The 20217-nt window shown below is 47.6% G+C and overlaps 2 protein-coding genes and 1 long non-coding RNA gene across 4 annotated transcripts; 1 reads left to right on the top strand and 2 right to left on the bottom strand.

Moving 5' to 3' along the window:
- Positions 1–4596: 4596 nt before the first annotated feature.
- On the bottom strand, positions 4597–19450 carry insc (spindle orientation adaptor protein inscuteable). Its single transcript, XM_001360942.4, has 4 exons — positions 19315–19450; positions 8423–8667; positions 6476–8263; positions 4597–6099 (listed from the first exon to the last, which is right to left on the bottom strand). Exons 2-4 carry the CDS (start codon positions 8663–8665, stop codon positions 5458–5460), a joined length of 2673 nt encoding a protein of 890 aa, XP_001360979.3. The 5' UTR covers positions 8666–8667; positions 19315–19450; the 3' UTR covers positions 4597–5457.
- sktl (skittles) lies at positions 10563–19454 on the bottom strand. 2 transcript variants are annotated; one of them, XM_015184441.2, is made up of 2 exons: positions 19315–19454; positions 10563–13721 (listed from the first exon to the last, which is right to left on the bottom strand). In XM_015184441.2, the coding sequence occupies exon 2, from the start codon at positions 13688–13690 to the stop codon at positions 11231–11233; it is 2460 nt and encodes an 819-aa protein (XP_015039927.1). In that variant the 5' UTR covers positions 13691–13721; positions 19315–19454; the 3' UTR covers positions 10563–11230. The 2 variants fall into 2 exon arrangements, with proteins under 2 accessions (XP_015039927.1, XP_001360978.2); XM_001360941.4 differs by lacking the exon at positions 19315–19454 and adding an exon at positions 15043–15612.
- On the top strand, positions 15659–16941 carry LOC117183521 (uncharacterized). Its single transcript, XR_004468621.1, has 2 exons — positions 15659–16108; positions 16182–16941. It is a non-coding gene; the product is annotated as an uncharacterized lncRNA (long non-coding RNA).
- Positions 19455–20217: the final 763 nt, after the last annotated feature.

Below are 20217 nucleotides of genomic sequence, written 5' to 3'. Positions count from 1 at the left end.
CATGACGGCTCAATAGTCCCCCAATTATAAACAATTTAGGCATTCAACTGTGTGTTTGTCGAAGATTAATCATATTTCCCATGTATTTCGGTGAGTGTAGATGCCTGTGTGCACCACTCTTGAAGCCCTCCTAGTAATTTAATAGTTTCTCTTGCCAACATTTATAATAATTTGAAAGAGTCCCCTCACGCTGCAACAAAATGGGGGAAACCTCATCGCTCAATGTGCCAGTTGTCGAGGCAGGAAGAGGAGCAAAAGAAGTAGAAAAATCCTTCGATGTAGCCAGATGTGGCAGCCAGACCCAGTTTGCCAATGACAAGCAGAGCGAAGACAACATAACACAACACAACACAACGGAAAATTGACTGCATTTTCCCCTAGTTTCCCCAGTTTGTTTGTTCAATTTTCAATATGCATTTCCAGGGCTGTGCTGTGGCAAAAGAAGGAATCAAATCAAACAACAAATAAGTAAACAAGCAGCAATGAAGCTGTTTCCCTGTCTTGTTTCATATTTCTCAGTCCAAACTGTGGCAAGCATAGCATCTATATCCACATCCACATTCATTCCCCTCCACCCCTCCACCCACCCTGAATCGCTTAGCCACAAAAAGCTAAAAACTGACAAAACGAATGGCAGAACCAATTGCTGCGAATTGCGGTCAACAGTTTTGATTGTTTTTGTGGCCATGCTAAGGGCCGACAGTCCACTTCCCACTGCTATCTTTTGGCGGCGGTTAAACAAGGCCAGCTGTGGCTGTGACTGTGGCTGTGACTGCGGCTGTGGGCCACACTCGAACGGGAATCAAACAGTGAAACATTCGGCATTTCCTTAACTTGTACTCTGCTCTCGTTATGCACTTACAATCAATTTGCGGCCATAAATTCAGCTGCCACGCCCAGCTCTCATTCGCTGGCACTCCGCCCCCCCCACAGTTTTTGACGCATCTTGTGCACGTCTGTGCGATGGGAAATAAAAACAAGAATCCAAAACCATCCAAGCCCGAAAACACTCAAAAGAAAAGCTCCAACATAATGGCGACGCTTTACAACCCTTTGCTGCAACAAATAAAAATTTATGGCTTCGCTAAGAGTGGAGCCAAACACACACACGGCGGAGATGTATGCGTTTGCGTATGCGTATAAGAAATGATACGAAATAATATATTGGCTAATAATCGCATGATAATGCCCGAGGATTTCTGCCCGCCTGCGGCAAAAGTTCTCGCACTCATGGGATATGCTGCGTATACGCAATCTCCACTTTCGGGAGCGCCACTCAATAATGCTTCTGTTTATTGGGCGGAATCAGAGGGGGCTGGCCGGCTGGATGTGTGGGGTGAATGGTGGGGCGTGCCAGCATTAATAATGACAACTCGTTTATGGCCGCATCAAAATGGAGCTCAATGGCCAGGCTTACAAGGGAGACCGTCACCCGCGACCCCCATTTGGCTTACCCCATCCTAATTGCAGCCAGAAAACAGCACGCCATTGTCTGTATGTGCATGTATGTGTATAAAAGATGTACATATGTGTGCATGTATAGCCCTGCGGCAAAAGTCTGATAAGCTAAAAAAAAAAGAGTGTAAGAAAAACATTGCAGGAGTTGCATTTAAGTGCAGTTCTCGTATCCTACATGTCCTTGGCTGGAGGCGCGCAACCGGAGTACCGGAACGAAAGAGTGGCGGAGTACGGGTGTACGGTTGTACGGGAGAGCGGGAGCACGGATAAGTGCCTACGGATAACTACACCCTGTAAGTGGAGTGCATGTACATAAAAACTTATCCCAGCCTTATTATCTACGGTTTCCTTTCGAGAGTAGGTGCCAGCAAGCCAGTTGGCTTGCTGATTGCTGTTGGTGCATCATCATTGTTGCACTGCCAGTGGCAACCTCGTGCCTCGTGCATCCGAGGTACAACTTTCGAGCAAGTTGCAACTTTTAACGCTTTTAGCTGTTGATAGTAGCCAGAAAAGTTTTGGGGCCAACAGTTATCGCTGCCTTGCCTCGCTCAGAGGCACGTGCAAATGCCCTAATTATGACACAAGAACTAGTCCCCACAGTCCCTGCCCACCACAGAGCAAACTATTTAGCTTATAGTTACTTCAAAAATCGTTTTGTTCACGCTTCACTTTCCAGCTCCCGCCAGTGGATGGGGGACCACACTTGCCCGTCCTCCTGCTCCACCAAATCCTCATCCACTGGCTATGCATTTTTCATGGCATTTGTCTGAAGCGTTTTCATTCTGTGTCCCGCTCTGTGGCGTCAGGAACTTAGGACTTAGAAGACATTCCGACTGAATGATACCCGCTATTCCCACAGTAACAGCAGCAATATTTAGCCAAATAATCACTCCAAAGAGGAGTTGCATATTTTTAAGGTGAGGGAGAATATTTGCCTCTCTTGAGTTACCTCTTTTCGTAATGTTCCCAAAAGTATGCTCCTACATACAGATGCTCCGAACGAATCGAAAACTCTTTCTAATTCCAGTTACATGGATTTGGCCGAGCACATGATGCCCGTGCAGTCTGCGAATACCGGGGAATGGGAATAGAGCGGAGAAAGAACGAGCACATTTCAAAAACATAAACGCACAAAATGTGTCAACCGCAATATGCTCGGTGTGTAAACAGGGCCGGGGTGGAGACGGGGGTGGCTGCCACATGCGGAAATCACTAAAGGCATTTCCTGCACCAGCAACAAATGCTATAAAAATCATGAAGGCGGCGGCGCTTATGCCACAGCTACTCTCCAGCCACAACCCGTCACTCCTGCGGCCGCACACCTACACAAACCCGTACATAGATAAGCCAGCCAGGATAAACGAGCTTTAGACTGGAGCCGAGGTCAATGGGTTGTCCCGTCAGTGGGTGTCGATGTGGATGCCTTAAAAGCCATCGCCAGAGATGATCGCGTGATTTTCATGGAACAACTGACACTCGATGAGGTTCGTCCATTTTAATAACTATATTATCCTTTGACTTGCAAAGGGGGGGAAAATGTATGGTTCTCCAATTGCGCACCTCGAGATTTGGTTGATTTTCTTCTCCCCATTTTCTTTTTTTCGCCACAAATGTCATCCATACTTGTCATAATACAGGCACACACTCACACAGACGGAGGCACCCATCAAATGCCGCAACACTTTGGCTCAGAGGCTCGGGCATGGCATTCCGAATGCCTCAAACAAACCTGACAGCCACACACACACACAGCCTCAAGACTTTTCATGCTTATAGTCGTAGTCGTATGTGTGGAATATTTCCAAAGGAATCCCACCATCACCCCTCGGAAGGCAGAAAGGCTCCCCAGCACATTCGGGACTCAGCCATGCAAAATATGCCAGCATTATAGAACTTCAATCTACTCTAAAGAACTTGTTTATGCCTGCCTCGGATCTCGAATATAGACAGCTATGCTGGGGCTATGTTGGCTATGGAATGGCATGGATTGGAATGGTGGGGTCGGGTCGCCTTTTTGGCATCTGCTGTGGCACACATTTCAGGCTGACTCACTGCTGAATAGTTTCTTGCATCTGCTTAAATCGTTTGCTCGCCTCTCATCCGCCTCTCATCTCTCTCGCACACTAAGACGCAGACCACAAGCTAAGCTCAGATTTGCAGTGTCCGATAATGTTTGCCTGGGTGTATCTGTGGATTTGCATGACAAGATGGTGATCATTGCAGCACTCGTATTTATTTTGTACGAGTATCTTTTCACTTGGAGATTGGAGCTAAGTGCAAATCCCTTGAACCACTGCAGCCAGATGGACAGACAGACAGTATACTTTATATTCAACCAGCGGTAGCTTCTTATACCATTCAACATTTTAGTCAGTATCCTGCGAACCAAACGGTGAAAGTGTAAACTAAGGCAAACTTCAAGTAAACAGAGCACAACAATGGGCTTTTAGGGGACTCTGCAACCGCAAGCCAATCAGTAGAAACCACTTAATACAAGCCTGTAAGACAGTTACCCAAAGATCTACTCTCCCACAATCTTTGTAGGAGTACTGTGCGACTACAAACAATTTTAAAACAATTTCCAGCTTTAAACTTAAACTACAATATTTATAACCCATTCATTATTAAGTCTTTTTATTGCAGTGGGTGGAGGAGTTTCTCCCAACACTATAGCTGCCCAACACTCCACTTTTTTCTTTGAAAATTAAATTCAATTTCCATGTGTTATTACTATTAGTATGTAATCATTTTATTGCTACACTTTTTGTTGTTGGTACAATTAAAATATTAAAAAAAAAAACTACAATTAATTCGAATTTTTTAACTAATAGATAATAATAAAAACATAAATTTATCAGGCTTCCATCATTACTAGTAAATCATAAATATGAAAAATGGGCCACTCTGTAATTTAAAAAAGCATGATATGATACGAGTACTGTAATAAATTATATCAGATTTTACCATAGAGTTATATTTGAACCTCTTAAGGGCATCCTCTTTTCTTAATGAATTGATTAAGACTGGAGTCTCGATTTCATTCCCGGTCAAATCCCCCTGAATATTTATATGCAATTCAGCAAATTGCTTTTCCTGAGAAAAAGCCAGCCCAATTCCAAACGAAACGAAATGAAACGATTTAGTAGCCTTGCAACAATAGCAGTAGTTTCCACTTTAAACGTGTCAAAGGTTTATTCCGTTGATGAAATTACAAAGTAATCAAAGCGTAATAATAGACTTAAACAAAACGCCCCATGCCGGGGCGGTGGTGAGTACAATAATGCAATACAATATTCGTAGATATGTATGTATATCTGGTATTTAAGATACAAAGTTATGCAATAGAATTGCCTTAAGTACAAAACAAATGAATGGTTGGAATTTCTTGACTCATATTCCATAGTATTTGGCACAAAGAATATCTTAGAGTAAATACGTATATAACTAAGGAATTTTTTGGGTTTTTGGTTTTTTAGTTGCCAGCCGTATGGGAGGAGGTTGGTTGGTTGTTTGGGGTGGAGGGAGTGGCCTTAAGGAAATATTTACAATGAGAATTCAAAATGTCAAAGTTCGCATTTGCATTGAATAAAACATAAAACTAAAATCTAGGCATCCACAGAGACAGAGGAATGCACTTTAAGAGCATTTTTGCTTTAAGCTCACAAAAATACCAAAGTGTTGCTCCAGAAACAATTCGGAGAAGAAAAAAAACGAAAACTAAACAAAAATTGTATTTCTATTTATTCTGGCAATCCCCTCTCCCTCTCTCTCTTACTCTGTGCCTCTCCTTGGATCTGCTTGCTTGAGTGGAAATATAAAAATTACTTGGTTTACATCCACAAGTCCACATCCGCGGAGGAGCAAGAGTCCAGAGAGGGGGACCAAACGGGTCACGCAACTTCCTAGACAAAGTAATAACACTTGACGCACGTCTGAGTTTCCTGCTTCTGTCCGAAGGACGTGCCCGGGTCCGGGTACTTCCTCCTCAGGTGGTGAAAACTAGACGAAACTCTCCTGACGTGTTAAATTGAATTTGAGCAGCGACGACGACGACGACAACGACGCCTTCGTTCTGGCACTCGAAGCCGAATTGGAAGTAGAGTTTGCGCTGCAGTTGGAGCTGGAACTGGTCTGTGCCTCGGGCGTCTGATGGCCACTGCTGAAGGTTCCTGTGGCCGTGGCTGAGGTTGAGGCTGGGGCTGTGGCTGTGGCCCCGCTGACCAACAGCAGCTGCTCCTGCTGATGGGCCTTGAGCAAATGTCGCGCCAATTGCGATATATCCCCCGCGTAGCTGCCATCCAACTGACCAGCAGAAGCGGCGGCAGCAGCAGCAGCAGGGGAGGTGAAGGCGGAAGCAGAGGATTTGGGCAGGGCCAGAGATTGACGCAGCAAATCGGGCAGATGCCACTGCTCCAGGAGCTCAGCGCCCAGGGTGGGCGAATCGTGGGCCAGACGCGTCAGAGTGTGCAGAATGGTCTTGATGCTGCGGCGCTGGGCATCGCATTCGGCACGTGATCCGTAGGTCTTGTAGAATTCCGTTTGGTAAACGGACGTGATGAAATTTATGATGGTGCCGTTGGCCAAGTGGCTGTGGCACTTCTTGTTCAGCGACATGTTGTGCAGCATCCCAACGATTTGCTCCTGTGTATAACGATATAAAAAGAAGACGAGAGAGATGTTGATGAGCAAAAAGTAAGCAACTCAAACAGCAAGAAAGTACGGGGCATGGACTGTGAGAATGGGGTGGAGATGGAGATGGAGAGGAGGGCGGCGATGAAAAATCGTGGCCAAGATTGGGGAAAGAAATCGCTTTGCAAATGCACAAATAAATTTTACGAGCCGACTGCCCTCCTCCAGGAAGCTTTCAATAAAATTGCTCAAAAATCGGCAAGGGCTGCAGCAAATCGAACTCCCACTCAGGCTCCGACTCGGCCCACTTGTGGTCCCTCCCGACCCCTCCTCTCGAATGACAAATGGAAAATGGGAAATGGGAAATGGAAAATGTTTTGCTACTTACATAGAGGAACACACTAATGCCGCAACTCTGGTGCTCCAGCGTGGCTATCAGCCGGAAGATGGCCTCGTTGGACATGATGGAGTAGTGGGAGGTGACCTCCATGCGGCTCAGGTTGTTCAAGGCCGCAGCGCACAGGAGCAGGGTCTGGGCGCAGCAGTCGGGCTGGAGCAGGTCCGCCAGTCCGGCCACGAGGGACTCGGCGCAGTCCCTTAGCCCGGGCACCCGGTGCTCGGGTCCGTGCCAGGAGGCCGTGATTTGGGCCAGCAGAGAGACTGCTTCGCGGCGCTCGATGGCGCCACGCTCCCCAGCGGCCTCAACCTGCAAGATATCGCGCAGGATCTCGATGCCGCCGCAGCCGCCGAGTTGGTTGATGGCCTGGGGCGCACAGCAGAGAGTGGCCAATGCACGGAGGGCGAGGGCGCGCACAGAGCTCTGCCTATGGTCCAGCACGATGACGAGCAGGGTGCGCACGGCCTCGTTCTGGACGAAGGCGTCCGAGAGCGAGGCGAAGCCGTCGTAGTCGATGCCCATCAGGGTGGCCACCATGTTGATGTTGGCCCGCAGCAGGAGGTCGCAGCGGCTCTGCTCGATGCTCAGCACCAGGACACGCACCAGCCGCTCGAAGATCAGGCGCAGCGTGATCAGGGTGTGCCGCTTCAGCAGCTGTACATCCTCCAGCAGCGACTCCAGGCTGATGTAGTGCTGCCGCTCCAGCGAATACCTCGCGTCCCGGCTTACCGTGCGGATCTGCTCGAGATGCTGCTCGTAGCGCCGTCGCTCCACCCGCGTCTCGTTGAAGAAGATGGCCCGCCGCTCCAGGGTGCCAACGAAGTCGTCGAGGTGTCCCAACAGCTGTCCAGCTCCGGTCAGAGCCTCGGGCAGGGTGGTGGCCTGCAGGCCACCTAGCACTCGCTCGCTGCGCTCGAAGTGCGCCTGCAGGGCCAGCGATTGCTGCTGCAGCTGACGTACCAGCTTTGACACGGCACTGGTGGTGATGGTGAAGTTCTTGTACGCCTCCTGGGCGATGGACTTGTGCTGGAGGGTGCACATCACCTCCTGGTCCACGTTCCAGCGCTGACCGGCCATCCAGCTCTCCACTGGCGTGGTCTGAGCTCTGTGCCCCTTCTTCGGTTGCTTGCTTCTGGTCTTGGGCGTGCTCGTGCTGGCCGTGAAGCCCACTGAGGGGTGCACGCGCAGGGGGGAGAGCAGGCCAGGGAGCAGAGTCTCCTCCGGGTCGCCGCTGCCACCGAAGGTAACTGTCTCATTGTTGTACGGCGGCGGGGCCTCGCCCAGATACACGGTCTCGTTGTTGTACGGCGGCAGCGGTTCCTTTACATCCTCGTCCTCGCTGGCCGAGAGCTCTTCCGGCTCGGGCTTGGGCTTCCGAGCCAACCGCCTGCGGCGCCGAATGGCCGGACGTGGCGGCGTGCTCGACTCGGTGGCTGTGTGTTTCTCCTCCTCTGCATCGTCGTCCAGCTTCAGGCTGTCCAATTGATCAAACAGGCGACTGCGGCTGGCCTCCAGCTCCCCATCCACGTCGGCGTCCGCCTCTGTGGCCGCCTTGGGCGTCCTCTGTCCACTGGTGAACGAAATGCGGCGCGTAACGCTGATCAACGGCGAGTAGAAGGAGGAGTTTCCCACCCTCCGGACCACAGTGGGCGGCGTGGCCACGGAATGGACGGAGCCGGGCGAAGCCGTGGGCGTTTGCTGTTCATGTTGTGTCTCCTTTTGCAGTTGCTGTTGCAGCAGCAGCTGGTGGGACTCCTCATTGTCCGAGAATCCCGAATCCTGCGAATCCAATCGAATGAGAAAGGTTCCATATTAGCATGGGGAGTAATGGAGAAAGCATTGATATCGAAAGAAGTATCGCTAGAGGGCCGATAAATCGATTTTTATATATGTAACTCGATCGATGCCCTTCGGTTAAATTTCCTTCGAATCACTCACCTGACTGCGCAGACTGCCGGGACTGTCCTGTTTGTGCCACGACGATATCTTAGAGATGTTCTGCTCATCCTCCACCTCCTGGATGCAGGACAGGTTGCCCAGCAGGGACGAGGGCTGTCTGTTGCTATTGCTGGACTGCGAATAGAACCCGCCGCTGGTTAGAGACGAGAGCGATGGCAGCGAAGAGTGCTCCTGGCTGTCGGATCCCCACCAGACCTTGCTGTAGCTCCGCTGGAAGGACATGCCTGCCAAACGGCGAAGAGGAAAAAGAGAAGAGGAGAAATCAGTGATGTTCATCAATTAAATAAATTGGCCTCATTCATTTAATGGAATGGACTTAAATTCATTAAATTTAATGCAATCGCCGCCTCGATTCCTGCGTCGATTTCCAGACTTCACAACTCCAGGGGTCATTCGCCTCCTCCAACACGCAGACAGGACTCTCGCAGTGGGGCAGCGCGCAGGGGAGGGGGGGATGCACACACATGCCTGAGCATTGGCTTAATATCCGTTGCAAAAAAAAATTAAATTTCCGCCCCAAACGATACAAATCATTATTTTAATCAATGGAATGCTCTGCGACCCGAGCAACCCTGCTGCCATTCCAATTTAAATGTATGTATATTTAAGCAATGTTTAAGGCGAGAGCCAAGCCAAAAGTTGAGTCCACATTTTGGCCATCAAAATGACATTTGGCATATGGCCCAGGACGGTCCTCCAGGACTCTCTCGCCCCCCCGCCACCCCTCTGTATATATTATTGTGCAATAATTTCCAAATAATTGATGTGAATGCCCCAAATTGTGGGCATTTATGTAGATTTCGCAGAGCCCCTCCTTTCTCCTAAAATCTGTAAAGCGACACCTGGCGGCGGCTGGTCTCTGGGTAACAGTTGTAACGGTATATGTAAATGAAAATGATTTTTGGGCAGTACTGTACACACAAATATTCTGTTTGTCGGAAAGCGACTGGGAGCTGGGGCTGCCCTCCTCTCCTGCCCTCTCTATTATGCAAATGAAATAAACTAATTATCCTGGAAAACAATTTTCGTGTGACAACGCAGAAAGCAGAGTAGCGTCGAATTTCGAGTTCGGGATTCATTTGTTTATGCTGTTTTGTGCTGCCGTGGTTTTTGCACTTTGCAGCTTACATATTTATTAAAGTTTGTTTATGGCCATAATTACACAGTGCGGCGGGGTCGTCCGAAGCTCCTCCTCCGTGGAGTATTCAACTATTTGCGTTATGCATGAGTGGGCAAGTTGATTTTGCATACCGCTTGCCCCATGCCCTCTCCCACTGCCACCCCTTTCTCAATCTCTCTCTCTCTATTTTTCCTCATCTGATGGAATCGAGCAAATATTGACAAAGTGCTTGTTTCAAACAACAGAACGATACATTTTTTAAACTCTTTACTTTTTACACTCCCCCGACCTCGTCCCCCGTCCCCAGGGTGTGGTTACTGAATTCATTAAACAATTAATTAAAATTATATTCAATTAGTACACAAAATGCATTGAAACTGCAAGAAAAAAAACAGCAGGCAAATATTTGACGGCCAATTCGTTTCGTTTTGGTTGGTTTTAAATGAAATTTAAAAAATTTCTAACCAATTTTTTCAGTCATTTGTATTCCAGCAATTTGGATAATGAGAAGCTAGAGTCTATAGAGTCTATAGACTATCCGATACCATTTACTATATTTTCTCTGACAGAAGATCCTTTCTTCTCCGAAATCTTTTATTTATGACATTTTTCATAATTAACGCATAAAACTGATGGTAAACTCGTTTTGTGAAGAGAAAAAACTGATGCATATCCCTGCTTTTCCGCACATTGCGGGGTACATGAACTAAAAGCCGCGTCCCTGGACCATGGGCTAATTAATGAAGAGCTCTCTCAGCCCCATACCATGGTCAGAGTCCTGTCTGGGATAAATCCCCTCTGCTCGCGGCCAATAAATACTCCACAATTGCCGCTGGCCAAAAGAGGCTTAACAATGCTGCAAGGCGATAAAAATTAACGATACTTAATACCAATATTGAAAACCATTAAGTGATTTATGTCCGGGGCCGTAGTCGGACTCTGTCGCCGCTTTCAGAGCTGTCTCTATGCCGACGAGACGGCCCGGACACACGTTGCACATTCAGTTATGTAAAATATATAGATTTATTCTCGTTAATTATGTATATACACATGAGCATCTCTTAGAATACGTAAACGCACTTTATAATACAGAAACACAAACAGACGTACGCAAACATAGACAACAACTGAGTTTTGGCTACACTTTCCTGTTCCATTTCCTCCGTTTCCTTCGACCCCTTCCAATAATTTCCATTCTTTAAAATTAAACCCCACGCACAACAACAACAAAAAGTCATTGAAAAGATAGAATGGAAAAACGAATTACAAAATTGTCGCAGAAAAATAGAATGAAAGAAAATGCAATAATTATACATTTTAATGGGCAAAAACGGTGAACATTTGTTGTTGCCTCTTCCCCTCCATCTGTCTGTCTGTGTGTGGGCGTGTGGGTGTGGGTTTTGGTGGTGGCGTTACAGGAGGAGAGGGGGCGCGGAGGCAGCCAATTAGGAAGGGCGCCACATAAATTTTAATATCGAATATACGTATTCGTTTTCGTTTAATCAAGATAAACGAGCGCCGAAACACACAATTTTTGCAACAAAGTCAAAAGAGTGGAAGGCACGCGAGCACATCGGTTGCACACACAGATACACACACACACACACACACAAGCAACGGTTGCCTGGATCCCGTTCCCTGTTCGCCCTATAGAAGCCTTCCCGATTCTAGTGCGGCAAATCGTTGAGCACCAGCGTAGACGTGTAGCTGGGCGCCTGGATGAGGGCCGTCTTGGTGGTGGTGCTGGTGGTCATCGTGCCGACCTTGCCATTGGTGTCCGCATGCACTACCTGTCCGCCGGCGTTGGAGAGCTGCCGCTCCTCCACATAGCCCACCGTCGTCACCTGGACACTGGTCTTGGTGAGGCGGTGACTGGTGCGCTGCTGCTGCAACGGCGAGCGCGACCTGGAGACCGTGGACTCGTCGTCGCTATAGTCGCTGGTCATGGCGCTGCCGGTGCGCCCGGAGCTGTCGTACGAGTACTGGGTGTGGTAGGTGCTGCTCGGCTCTCCACCACCGCCACCGCCACTGCCGCCAGAGACGCGTCCCAACTCCGGCTGGTGCTCCTCCCCGTGGTTGTTGTTCGTCTGGCTGCGATTCTGGAGCGTTGTGCTGGAGGCGGCCGTGATGTCCTCCTCGGAGATGTCGTCAAAGGCTGGCGGGGGCGTGGACATGCCCGACATCATGGTGAGGACACCAGGCCGTCCCGATCCACCGGCGGGCGTGCTTTGCGCCGGCGTGCGCGTCTGGGGGGTGCGCAGGAGCTGGCTGGCCGAGGTCTTGCGCTTGGAGGGGGAATGTTTCAGTGGAAACGTGGGCGTCTTCTTGAACACCTGCTTGGCCATGGCGTCCTGGAAGCGCTTGGCGTAGAAGGAGGGCCGGCACACGGACACCGTGTCCCCGTTGTAGAGGATGCTCTTGAAGGTGTGCTCCAGCTTCTTCTCCAGGCGGTATGACTGCAGAATGTCGATTATGCCGATGTACAGGATGAGCCGCTCGTCGTTCTCGGATCGGGCGGGAATGCCGCCGGCCGGCACGTCCTCGTCCTCCTCCAATGTCACGTCCATGTCGGCCGTGATCGACTCCATGGCCGTGGAATGGGCCACCAGGCGCTGGCGGTTCATGCTGCGCGTCCGATTGAGGGCCGCTCCCGAGGTGCCCGGAATGGAGGCGTACGAGGCCACTGCATGCAGCTGGTTCTGGTCCGCCTCGGGGGCGTCGTCGTCCAGGTGGACGTTAGAAGAGGCGGTCTGGGCGGCGCTCTCCTTTCGCTGCAGCTTGGCACGTGCATTCCGAATGCGCTCCTCCCGCTTCTCCTTGGCTGCGATATCCAGGTTGTGGATGCCCACCAGGAGCGAGTAGTCCATGATCTGGAAGCTCTCCAGGACCATGCAGTCGCGCTGGATGGTGCGCATCAGAGCATTGTACTTATCCGTCTCGAGGAAGATGCCGTTCGGGTGGTGCTCGGCAAAGTCAAGGTCCTTGAACGTGGGACTGGCCTTCTGGCGCTCCGCCTTGGAGGCTTTGCGCCGGAACGAGGAGCCCTTCAGGTCGTACTTGCAGTGCATCTTGATGTCCGACGGCAGCAGGTTGTTCATGGCCACCAGGCGCACGTTCTTCGAGTTGTAGTGGAAGCAGTAGAGCCCAAAGAACTTGGGCAGCAGCGTGCGCGGATTCTGGGAGAGATTCATGTAGTAGCCGGGCAGAAGCTTTTGCAGAAACTCGCACTCTTTCTTCTGCACCGTCTTGATGATGAACTCATCGTCGTCCGTGAGGTAGAATATGGACCCGGAGGCTCCCGGGTTGGACAGCTCGACGAGCGGCGAGGCGCACATCGACATGAGGAAGTCGTCGGGCGCGATCCCGAAAAGGTCCCGGAAGTAGCGGAAGGCTATCGGGGCGTACACCTTGAACCGGAAGTCGCTATAGTGGTGCGCCGGCGTGATCGAGGAGCCGTCGGGCGGGAACGAAATGGTCTCCATCTCCCAGAAGTCGTTCATCAGCAGATCACGCTTCGGCTTGCTGGCCAGGCTGCCCACCGTGTGCTGGATTCCCAGCTGGATGGAGCCCATGATCTGCTTCGACTGGATCTTCTTGTAGGTTACCTCCCCGCCCTCGGCCACGCGCCGATGGCCGATCTTCTTCTTGTCCTGCTTCCCGCCCGTGGTCGACGGATTGCGCGACACGCTTGCGTCCAGCGTGGAACTGGCGCTCCGCAGCTTGTTCGCCGGCGTCTGGTTTCCCGCGATGCTCTGCAGCTCCTGCTGCAGCAGGGACGTCGACTCCAGGCCTCCGTGGGCCAAAGCCGCATCCCGGAACAGCTGTCTGGAGGTGCCGGGCAGCACATTTAACAGCGGTGGCGGCGGTGTCGATGTCGGCGTCGGAGTCCTTGGGCTGGCCTGCAGGTCATGGATGGAGTTTCCCAAACTGCTGGTCGCCAAGGCATGATTGGGGGTCAGCAAATGCTTCTGCTCTGCCTCTCCCTCTTCCAATTCCAGCTCCGCTTCTGCTTCGTATTCGGTTTCCATCTTGGGATCCGATTGTGACTCCTCAGGTTGCAGTTGCAGTTCCGGTTTCAGATTCTCGTCGCCTATCGGCCGGAGTTCGAGCTCCACACGGGTATCCATCGTTCTGTCTCTCTTTCTAGTCTCTCTCTTTCTGCATTGCGATTGGAAGCGATTGGGGGAGAGAAGCGGGGGAAGAAAAGAAGAAAAAGAAAAACGGATGTTGCAGTGCTTCTCAAACTGTACAAAAAGCAACAGCGCATTCAATCGCAGCTCTCTCTGTATCTTTCTGTATGATTGAGTGTATGCATGACTGGGAGTGAGTGAATGAAAGTGAGTGATTAAACCAGGCCAACAATAGTCACGTTCGCCCACATTGAACGTTGTTTTGTATAGTTCTGTGCAGCCTGCTCTCCCTCCTACTCCCACTCCCACTCGTTCGAGGAAGTGCAGGCACTTCCAGACGTTCAAGAATTTTTAGCTTATCTTTTGTTTACGCAATGAGCAACAAAAGCAACAGAAACATCAAGGCAAACATTTTCTTTTATCTTTAATTAAAAGCAATTAGCACACAAGGCTGCTAAAACTGTATAGAGTCGCTCCAAAACTGTGCAATACTGGAAATGCATTCCCATCACGGGGTCTTAATTTTTGCGGCCATTGCCAAAACAATAAAACCGATATGCAACTCATAATTTAGACTGTTTGCACATGGGAATTCCGGACACACCGCCCGGCAGACACGTACTAACACGTACAGGCATGGCATGCACACACACTCGGTCGAATAAACAAATCAATGGCAAACGTTTCCTAAAAACACAAACAATTAAGGCAAAAATAAATCCGAATTTTGTTTATTATAGAAAAGTCATTATATTTTCAGTTTGTTTCGGAAAAGTGGAAAATGAAACCATAATACGGCTAGGCAGGGTCGCGTGTTTCAGGGGGGTGGCTCGTGTGCGTTTATTTTTGGTAAATTGTCGCCAACACGGATACAACAGCACCTCCTATATATTTCTTTGCTTTTCATCTTTTTTTGTTCAATAACAACGGAAAGTTTCCCCTCTACATTTATTTAGTGAATGAATTAAAAATACATATCTATATCCTTAGCTATATCTGTATCTGCATGTGTAGGCGTACGCGTATATATATTTGAATGTATGTACATATATCTTTTGCCAAAGCCAGATAAGCCGTATAATTATTAATACCACCGCTGATTGTTGAATTAATAATCGAAAAGTAGCGAAAAACAGTGGCTGTAAACCCGACTGTAACTGAGACTGATCTGTTAACCTTAACAGAGCCTTGAAAGAGCTGTTAGATTTTTGTTGTTGTTTCTGTTGCTTTTTCTCTGATGTTTTTGCTTTTTCGCCTTGGGTCATAGTTTCTTTTGTTTATGAGCTTGCAATTAAAGCGCTTTGCTGTTTCCATTTCTTGCTTTTTCATAAATTAATTATCGTACTTACACAGCAACTGCGCGAGGAAGGGGAAGGGGGTGTGTTGGCAAAAGGTCAGACGAAATCCAGCAGTAAATTCAATTTTAGGCAATGTTTCTCTCTCTCGCTCTCTTTGTGTATCTGCTGATGATCAAGGCGCGTTCTGTTCTCCTCCTTCTCTTGTGTGTTTTGTTGTTGGGGTGGTGGTTCTTCCTGTCCCTCTTGTAGTTGTCTTTCTTGTTGATGTTCCCTTTTCCAGCCGACGTTCACAGACTGCTTTCATTATTTTTACAGCAAACTCAACGAGTTCCCTGTGCGTATGTGTGTGGAGATGAGACTTCTGATGACGTCACGTGCGGCAATCGACAAATTCCTGTTCAGAGCCGCAGCGGCCAGCGCATTTTGGCGTTTTCCACACATACACACACCCGCACCTCAAACACACACGAACGGACACTTCCACAATCGCCGAAAAAACCACGAAAATGGCCAAACACAACGAAAATCAATCAAAAACAAATCTTCACAAATTTCACTGGATCGATCACGATAACGAACTTAGCCCACCTAAGCCCCCTCTATTTAAACAGTTCAGTGGAAGTAGTTACCCGAGGTAAATGGCGGAAAAACTTAACGATTGTAAATTCTTCTTGTAGGTATATGCCATCTTTCCTCTGAACTTAAACAAAAACCACGATATCTTTCACCTGAACTGCGTTAAAATGACTCAAAAAATCCGAGTGGCCGACAATGGGTTAATGTCACTAAGTCTTTCGCGCACTGAGGGACAGTGTGACCGCGCTGTCTGACCATCAGAAATATACCGTCTAATTTTTTAAATATACCGTAAATATACCGATGAAAATCAGATGACTAATTTTTGATATAGTGTTATCAACTAAACATAAAATTTGATCCAATTGATGAATCAATTTTCTGCAAGAAAGTGGAACTAGAACTAGTCGTTCGCGCATTGTGAGTCAACAGCGGGTGTCAGAGCAGTGCAGCTAGATAAGTAGCAGTAGAGCAGGCAGCGCCCTCTAGCATTACACATCAGAACATGTCGAATGTACTGTAAAAAGACACTGGGACAAAGGTAATTTAATTTTGAAAAATTATTGCTCTACGACCAAACGAAACGCGAAAATCTAATTAGAGCCACCTCCTAGCCAGCGGCGGAATAATCCAATTATATTAGAGCCACCACAAAACTGAAGCCCGCTAAGGAACTGACCCTCCGACTGCTCCATGCCGAGTTCTGTTCGCTTTTTGGATTTCTGGATTGGACGCTGGACGCCTCATTAGCACGCCCCGTCCCTGATTAAAAACCGCCCCTTAATCGATATTTATGGCCACCAGCCATGAGTAATTCAAATAGACGACGCTCATTAGAGGCCAAGGCGAGGAGCCAATGGCATTAAAATTGTTTAGCCGGCAATCCGGTTCCAGGGAAAACGCTCATTACAACACGACTCCCAAATTGATTTTAATTGGACGTGTGTTTAATAGTGTAAAAATTGATGTACATTGAGAGCTTAACAGATCGAAGGTGCAGATTATTTCATTTTAAATTCCGTGCCCAAAAATCCATCAATGTGATTGCTTTTCATTAATTAAGAACAAAGAGACAAACAGAATTCATATGCAAATACATACCAAATGAAGATGTTAGCGAACAAGTTTTAGGCTAGGCGAATTTTAATTTTATTCTCCAATTAATATTTTAAGGAGACACGGGGCCAGAGAGAGAGAGAGAGAGAGAGAGGGATGGAACATAATCTATGCAATGCACAGAACAGCACAATGACAGAGACAACAACAGCAGAGACAGCAGACAATCACAATTAACGGAACTTTTCCCCACATGTGACATCTATTCAAATGTCCCCCCACAAAAAAGCGAAGTTAATTCCTCGATACGAAAAGAGGAATAACTCAGAAATCAACAAAGAATGTCCATCAAGAGGCCGAAACGTTGGATACCCTAACCAGATTGATAGTTTTTCTGGATGCCATATAACGAATAATTATGGTCAAACGAAAGTCTGATAAAAGAGTATTAGCCGACAAAAGAGTGTACAAGAGTGGAGAGAAAATCGAATGGAATAATAAACTTAAGCTCTGCCTCGTTGAAAATGTTGTAATCCCTTTCAATAGACCCCTCGTTGAAATATATTCGAAATTGTATCGTAAAGCTGCATTCAGCGAATGGAAAAGTAAACTGCCATTGTTAATAAGAATAATTAAGTTTATACATATGTATGCATATGCATACGAGTATATGAGGGGGAGGATGATTGAATTGCACACTTGTCTGAAGAGGCACTTGTTGGGAATGATGGGGAAGAAGACCTGTCCTTATTTATGGCCACGCGCTTAATTAACCGAAATTTAAAGCCAAACCAGATCGAAATTGAATGGAAAACCGAAGCCAAAGTGTTCATTGATTAATCCTCCATTGGCCTATAATCATTTTAATAGTTTTGACATTTAAATGACAAATTAAAATGAAATAAATGCAAAATAGGCGTAATAAATTTTAATTGCTGTACCAACCCCCCAATACCCGCAGATCAACCCCTTCGCGGTGGCAGCTGTTGCATTGATTATAGTAAAATTATTATTTATTTATTCGTGCATTTTTATTTTGTTATTGTTATTGTTATTGCATAATTAATTGGTGTCGTTCGAGTGGCAGACAATTAAATAATAAATCAGATTTTAAACATTCGTTTAATTATGTAAAAATAGCAGTAGCCGTGGGGTGGGGATGAGTCACAAAAGTGCACAAAAGAATCAGCAAAAAAAATGGATAATTATAGGGGCTACTCTAACCATAAAACAATTGACAAATGCCTGTTAAATAGAACTCTGCCTTTGTTGCACAATCGAGAGGCGAGAACAAAGCTCGGATTGCAATTGCAACAATATCACTCAATCCAAGCCCACCACAACACAACACAACACTCACCCCTCTTCCCTGCCGCCTCTCCACAGTCCACCTGAAAGTTCGCCCCCCGCTTACGGCGGTAGTGGCGGCATTTCGGCCTGACATTTCATTTCATTTCATTTCATTGCTTTTCAATGGAAAATCAATAAAGTAAGCCAAATTAAACATTAATCCCATTCAATTAGACAATCATCATTGCTTTGGCATTTCCCCATCTAACGGTAGCAAAAGCACAAATGCTGTCGACGACACCAATTGTCATTGATATCGATCTGAGTGGAGAGTGGATGAAGTGGATGGTCGTCAACAGGTGACTGACTTTAGACTGGTTTATAGCTGGAACCTCTCTGCGAGAGGGGCGTGTAGTCAGGCCTTAATAACACCTCGGTCTGTGCTTGTGCCTGCTGAATGGAGCAATGCGTGCCCTGGGGCCACTCTAATGTCCAGTATTTAACACTCTAATGGAGCCATCGGCGGCCGCTCAATTGAAACCGCGAAACGGTCGCAAAGTGGTCTCTAATCGAATGCCCGCCTGGTCAGTAAACTGAATTAGATTTAATATAAAGTTGGGAGATTGGATTCGAATAGATAGAGAGATGATTCGTAATTAATACACCTACTAAATGGGTCACTCCTGCTCTGATGTGGCCTGGGAAATGTCTTTGCTGTGAGTCTGACTTACAGCTGCCCCATATCTTTCAAACCCAGTGATATCCACACATATCCGATACCGTTCCCTTACATAACCCAATTAAACTTATCTAAAGCCTTTGCTTACTCACTTCACAGCCGCCCCCCATACACGACCGGAGATCAGTCACCTTCTACACCCCCTCCCCCTACCAATGACTATATCCAGAAATTGTATCCACTACAGGTATCCCACACCCCACAAAGCTCATTCATGACTCATCTGGGGATCTACGTTATGAAGAACATTCCGCGACACAACAAAAACAACGCCAAGATATAATGTGGCGGCTTGTTGGCGACGCTTGGACGCTCCTGAGTCATAAACTAATCCCAGCTCTGATCCGAAAGAACTCCTCTGAAATCTCACAGCAGTGCACAGCGTACAGGAGTCGCACTTAAGTTGTAATCACATTTAACAAACCCATCCTCAAGGCCACCCCAGAGAGCTTTCACTGTAGTTATTAAGGTTATGATGGGGCGTTGATGTATTTAATTACAAGGGGCGTATGCGAAATTGTATTTAATGTACATATGAGTTTATTGATAAGGGCCGATTGGGGTCACTGTGGGGATGGCCATAAACAGTTGTAAATTTTTATGCATGTGTTTTTCTCTGTTTCCGCACATTCCTTATTCGGTTTAATGGCGGTACGACTTACCGTTTCTTGTTATATTTTGATATTCGATAAACAATGTCGGTAATCCCCCGTTAACTCCTGCACCGTTGTTGTCGTCCGTATGCGAGATAGAGAGTAAATTTTATATTTCAAGCACGTGTCATTTGATTAGTTTTGGTCACCAAACACTCGCGTCGATAAGGGCAGGGGGAGTATGTCAGGTGGGGGTTGTCGCTGTCACCGTCACCCACAAGAAGCTTAAATAGTTATACACTGCACAAACGGTAAACAAATAACTTAAATACGAAAACGCGAACGAAAAAGAGAAGAAACGGACAACTCGCGACGATCTCCCAGGCGATCTGGGTTGTTTGAGTGTTCAGAGTCGAATGCGGCGTCTCGAATTCGAATACGGGCGGCTTCGCGCACTCGCAGTCGACATTACCTGGGTGCAGGGTATATTTCGAAAAGGTAAGGCAGTCCAGTTCGTTTCATCCCTATATAGATTGCCGGTATTCCCAAGCTATTGCAATAATACTATCTGCCTAATTATTAGAACATGTACAGCAAGTATACCTGGCGTTTCAATTTTTGTAATTCAAAGTATGGCATATTCCCAAAAAGCGATCGATCACTCCATAGAGCGTTCATACGAGTCCAAATAATGGGACCTCACCTTCTGCAAATACACTTTGGGGTGTACTCACACAATCAGCAGCTGCTGCTCTCTCACTCTCTCTCACCCCTGCTAGCTCTTGTTGTTTGTTTAATCATAACGCATACGTATGTACATACGTTTCGCATAATGCAGCGCATTGTTCGCTTTGTCGCCCCGCCGCTCCCGCTGCTGTTTCGTGTTGTTGTTGCAGTAGTTGGTGGTGGATTTATTTTTGTTTCTGTTTCGGTTTCTTATCACTCTCTCGCTCTTGCTGCCGCTCCCTCGCG

This window comes from Drosophila pseudoobscura, chromosome 3, assembly GCF_009870125.1.
Source record: "Drosophila pseudoobscura strain MV-25-SWS-2005 chromosome 3, UCI_Dpse_MV25, whole genome shotgun sequence".
NCBI classification, from domain to species: Eukaryota; Metazoa; Arthropoda; class Insecta; order Diptera; family Drosophilidae; genus Drosophila; species Drosophila pseudoobscura.
The sequence above is the reverse complement of the archived record's forward strand: the minus strand, read 5'-3'. Positions and strand labels throughout refer to the sequence as shown.